Source organism: Ammodytes marinus (assembly GCF_949987685.1).
Source record: "Ammodytes marinus genome assembly, chromosome: 8".
NCBI lineage: Eukaryota > Metazoa > Chordata > Actinopteri > Uranoscopiformes > Ammodytidae > Ammodytes > Ammodytes marinus.
The window spans coordinates 2,726,904-2,731,903 of record NC_137212.1 but is presented as its reverse complement, the minus strand read 5'-3'; the positions used below and the strand labels follow the sequence as shown (position 1 = coordinate 2,731,903).

Here is a 5,000-nt window from a genome sequence, read left to right as displayed (position 1 = left end):
TTAAAATATTTTTTCCCCCTTACAAAGGGTCTCATATACAGTATCTCACAAAAGTAAGTACACCCCTAACATTTCTTCAAATATTTCATTATATCTTTCCATGCGACAACACTGAATAAATGACACTTTGATACAATGTCAAGTAGTCAGTGTACAGCTTGTATAACAGTGTAAATTTACTGTCCCCTCAAAATAACTCGACACACAGCCATTAATGTCTAAACTGTTGGCAACAAAAGTGAGTACACCCCTAAGAAAAAATGTCCAAATTGGGCCCAAAGTGTCAATATTTTGTTTTGCCATCATTATTTTCTATCACTGCCTTAACCCTCTTGGGCATGTAGTTCACTAGAGCTTCACAGGTTGCAACTGGAACCCTCTTCTACCCATTCATGACGACATCAAGGAGCTGGTGGATATTAGAGTCCTTGCGCTCCTCCATCTCCCGTTTGAGGATGCCCCAAAGATGCTCAATAGGGTTTAAGACTGGAGACATGCTTGGCCAGTCCATAACCTTTACCCTCAGCTTCTTTAGCAAGCCAGTGGTCGTTCGGAGGTGTGTTTGGGGTCGTTATCATGTTGCAGTACTGCCCTGCGGCCCAGTTTATGAAGGGAGGGGATCATGCTCTGCTTCAGTATGTCACAGTACATGTTAGAATTCAATGAACTGTAGATCCCCAGTGCAGCCCCAGACCATGACACTCCAAACACCATGCTTGACTCTAGGCAAGACACACTTGTCTTTGTACTCCTCACCTGGTTGCCGCTCCACACTCTTAACACCATCTGAACCAAATAAATGTATTTTGGTCTCATCAGACCACAGGACATGGTTGCAGTAATCCATGTCTGTTAAGTAAGTAAGCCGTAGTCTGTTTGTCTTCAGCAAAACTTTTTGTGGGGTTTCTTGTGCATCATCTTTAGAATAGGCTTCCTTCTGGGATGACAGCCATGCAGACCAGTATGATGCAGAGTGCGGCGTATGATCTGAGCACTGACAGGTTGACCCCCCACCCCTTCAAGCCCTTCAGCAATGCTGGCAGCACTCATACGTCTATTTTCCAAAGCCAACCTCTGTGTACGACGCTGACCACGTGCACTCAACCTTCGTAAACTGGGCCGCAGGGTGGTATTGCAACATGATAACGACCCCAAACACACCTCCAAGATGACCAGTGGCTTGCTAAAAAAGCTGAGGGTAAAGGTTATGGCCTGGCCAAGCATGTCTCCAGACCTAAACCCTATTGAGCATCTTTGGGGCATCCTCAAACAGAAGGTGGAGGAGCGCAAGGTCTTTAATATCCACCAGCTCTGTGATGCTGTCATAAATGGGTGGAAGAGGGTTCCAGTTGCAACCTGTGAAGCTCTAGTGAACTACATGCCCAAGAGGGTTAAGGCAGTGCTGGAAAATAATGGTGGCCACACAAAATATTTACACTTTGGGCCCGATTTGTAAATTTTTTCTAAGGGGTGTACTCACTTTTGTTGCCAGCAGTTTAGACATTAATGGCTGTGTGTCGAGTTATTTTGAGGGGACAGTAAATTTACACTGTTATACAAGCTGTACACTGACTACTTTACATTGTATCAAAGTGTCATTTCTTCAGTGTTGTCCCATGGAAAGATATAAAGAAAAATGTGAAGAAATGTAAGGGGTGTACTCACTTTTGTGAGATACTGTATGTCCATATTTCTGCATATTTTGGACCAAGGCCTAGTGCCGCCATCTTGAAAGTGTCATAGTTGGAATGTCATCAGATGCATTGTTTAAAATTTAGAATTGTTCTTGTCCTTGAAGGCCACTGTAGCTTCTGTTATTATTCTAAAGGGGTGGGGTTACCCAGGGAGCGTTGCATTCTAGAACTTTGTAGAACTTTCTTGATGATGTCATATTACACACTGCACCTTTAAGCCTATTTCACTCAGTCATTTAACATTGATGTGAAAGTTAATTTCACTAATCATAGTATATTAAGTTGTATGTATGTATAAATCGTAAATATTTAATATAGTATTGCCAATTGTATAGATTGATTGTACAGAGATTATAAGGAACACAAGAAGCAAATATAATATTTTTTTATTAATTTTTTACTATGGAAAAGGGGTAGGATTAAATAAGTGTATATTTCTTCCTGCTCCTTTTCAGGCATATCTCAGAAATACAGATAATTTGTTTTCTTTTTTTCTTTTTGTGAAGTCATTTAAACATACATCTTGTTTATTGTATTTTTATGCTTTTCATTTAGTTTTTGTATTGTTTTTGATATGTCTGAAATAAAATAGAAAATTCAAATTCAAATTCAAAGTTCCATTTTCACTTCTGGGCTGTTACATACTCCGCAAGAAGAAAGAACAAAGTTCTCGTGACAGAGCTGCGAGAAGAAAATTACGTTATTTTCGCAGCTCTGTCAGCGAGAAGTTTGTTCTTTCTTCTTGCGGAGCATGTAACAGCCTTAAAGGGACACTGTGTAACATTTTAAGTAATTTATTAGCTAAAATCAATATCCTCATTCATAAATATGTCCTCATTGGTGTAAAATCCCCTCTGCCAATAATCTGAATTATCCTCATGAGCGGAGAATTACAAATATCAATATTACATTTTGTCCATTGAGCGGGAAGTCGTGCACTTACACTTACACACTGCACCTTTAAGGGTCTAAGTGTCAAGAAGCCACACCACATTTTTATTTTTTTCTGTCATCTTCCAAGATGGCCACAATCGATTTATTTTTTTTAAGTTCCTTATTCATGTTAAATTGTTCCGATTTCTTGACGCTAGAACCTTGAGCTGCATTGCTTAACGGTTCCATATTCGGCTAATTATCTGGTTCAAAATGTGTAATTTAGGATTCTAGTACACACTGTTTTCATGGTGTATTGTCCTAAAAAAAAAACCTTTTATGTTTTTTTCTCTAGACACACCGGGGACCCATGTAAATTAATGTTAGAAAACCATTAAAAAGAGCATTTAGCATAGTAAGAAGTGACCTTTAATTCAGTCCATTAAGGCAGTGGTTCTGACGTAAGCTGCATCCTACGCTTTCAGACGCAAGATTAACTGCACAGTCATCATTCAATTGTGTGTGTGTGTGTGTGTGTGTGTGTGTGTGTGTGTGTGTGTGTGTGTGTGTGTGTGTGTGTGTGTGTGTGTGTGTGTGTGTGTGTGTGTGTGTGTGTGTGTGAGTGTGTGAGTGGATATGTCCCTTCTGTGCTTGTCATTAGATTCACTGCAGTGGACTAACTGGTACTTAAAACCTCCGTTAACGAGCATTATAATGTACATGCTATTGTTCACGGTGTGTGTGTGTGTGTGTGTGTGTGTGTGTGTGTGTGTGTGTGTGTGTGTGTGTGTGTGTGTGTGTGACATTGAATAAGGCTTGAGGGCGGATGTGGATATTAGCTGAGCAGTTGATGAGCGGTAATAGTAAAGGGTTGGTGAGATACTGAATTAAATGTAAAATAACCTCATAGACACAACCATGTTCATAAGAGCTTTTTTTGTAGTTTAAAGTGTGCTATAAAAAAACATATATTATTATTGAGTGTTTTAGATGGATAGATAAATGGATGGATGGATGGATAGACAGACATACATACAAATGTTTTTATACCTTCCACAAGCAGACAGACAGACAGACAGACAGACAGACAGACAGACAGATTAATAGATGGATAGGTCAACCGGACAGACAGACAGACAGACAGACAGACTTAATCGTTGTAATACCTACCATTAGCAGCAGACACTTGCTTTCCTTGTGCGCTCCACAGCAGCCTAGCATTCCCATTAGCATTAGCACGGCTCCGATCGCAATGCAGAAGAATGGTACGTTCACAGACTGTATTCCCTGGGCCGAGAAGGGCCCCAAAACCTGGAGGAAGCTATGCCCATCCACGCTCACCCAAATCCCCATAGCAAGCAGCGCCAGGCCCCCTAGCTGTGGAGGAGAGACATTTTAGATATGAGTAGATGAGGAGATGGATGGATGGATAGATGGATGGATGGATGGATGGATGGATGGATGGATGGATGGATGGATGGATGGATGGATGGATGGATGGATGGATAGATAGATAGATAGATAGATAGATAGATAGATAGATAGATAGATAGATAGATAGATAGATAGATAGATAGATAGATAGATAGATAGATTTTAGAAGGTGCTCCGAGGAAGTTTAATTTTGTGTTCATTCTAGCGCCCCCTTTGGACTAAAAGCGATAGTGTTTTTTACTACGCCAGCTGTTGTTCCTGGGTGAGCGCTGTATACCCATGACAAAGGCATTAAGAAAAACTATATAAAAAATAGCATTCTTTGCACTGATGGTCTCGTTTGCTGTTACATGTCATTTAAGATCATCAGAGGAAAAAATTAGACTGTTTCAGAAATATTTAAAAGTTCCTCGTAGCACCTTTACAAATCATTGGCATTGAATTTTGGCACCACCACCCCCTATGATCCACATAGAGATTATGTTCAAGTGCAGTGCAATCCCCCTGTCATTTATATAAGTGGGATTTTGACCAGTTCGCTTTCAATTGGAGGGTGTAATTGGAACCCAACACACACACACACACACACACACACACACACACACACACACACACACACACACACACACACACACACACACACACACACACACACACACACACACACACACACACACACACACACACACACACACACACACACACACACACACACACACACACACACACATATAATCAGAACTCAACATCCGCGAGCTAAACGTCAATCATTCCGGTTGGGGTCAAAGAGCTTTTCCGGAGGTAATAGGTTTTGGAAGAGAGAACCCATATTACATCACAAACCCATTCTTACTATATCCTATCAGTGACATAGTGACACCTCAATATCTTTTACTGTGACACACACACACACGCACACACACACACACACACACACACACACACACACACTCACTCACACTCAAACATGTAACTGCACACACACACACACAAACACGC

General features: G+C 40.8%; 1 protein-coding gene across 1 annotated transcript in view; it reads right to left on the bottom strand.

Moving 5' to 3' along the window:
• tspan1 (tetraspanin 1) overlaps nucleotides 1-5,000 on the bottom strand; it is a gene marked incomplete at its 3' end in the record, with an annotated part of 27,478 nt that overhangs the window by 14,449 nt on the left and 8,029 nt on the right. The window contains exon 2 of the mRNA XM_080032782.1: nucleotides 3,738-3,944. Within this exon, the coding sequence (XP_079888908.1) occupies nucleotides 3,738-3,944 (207 nt within the window). The remainder of the gene's footprint in view (nucleotides 1-3,737; nucleotides 3,945-5,000) is intronic.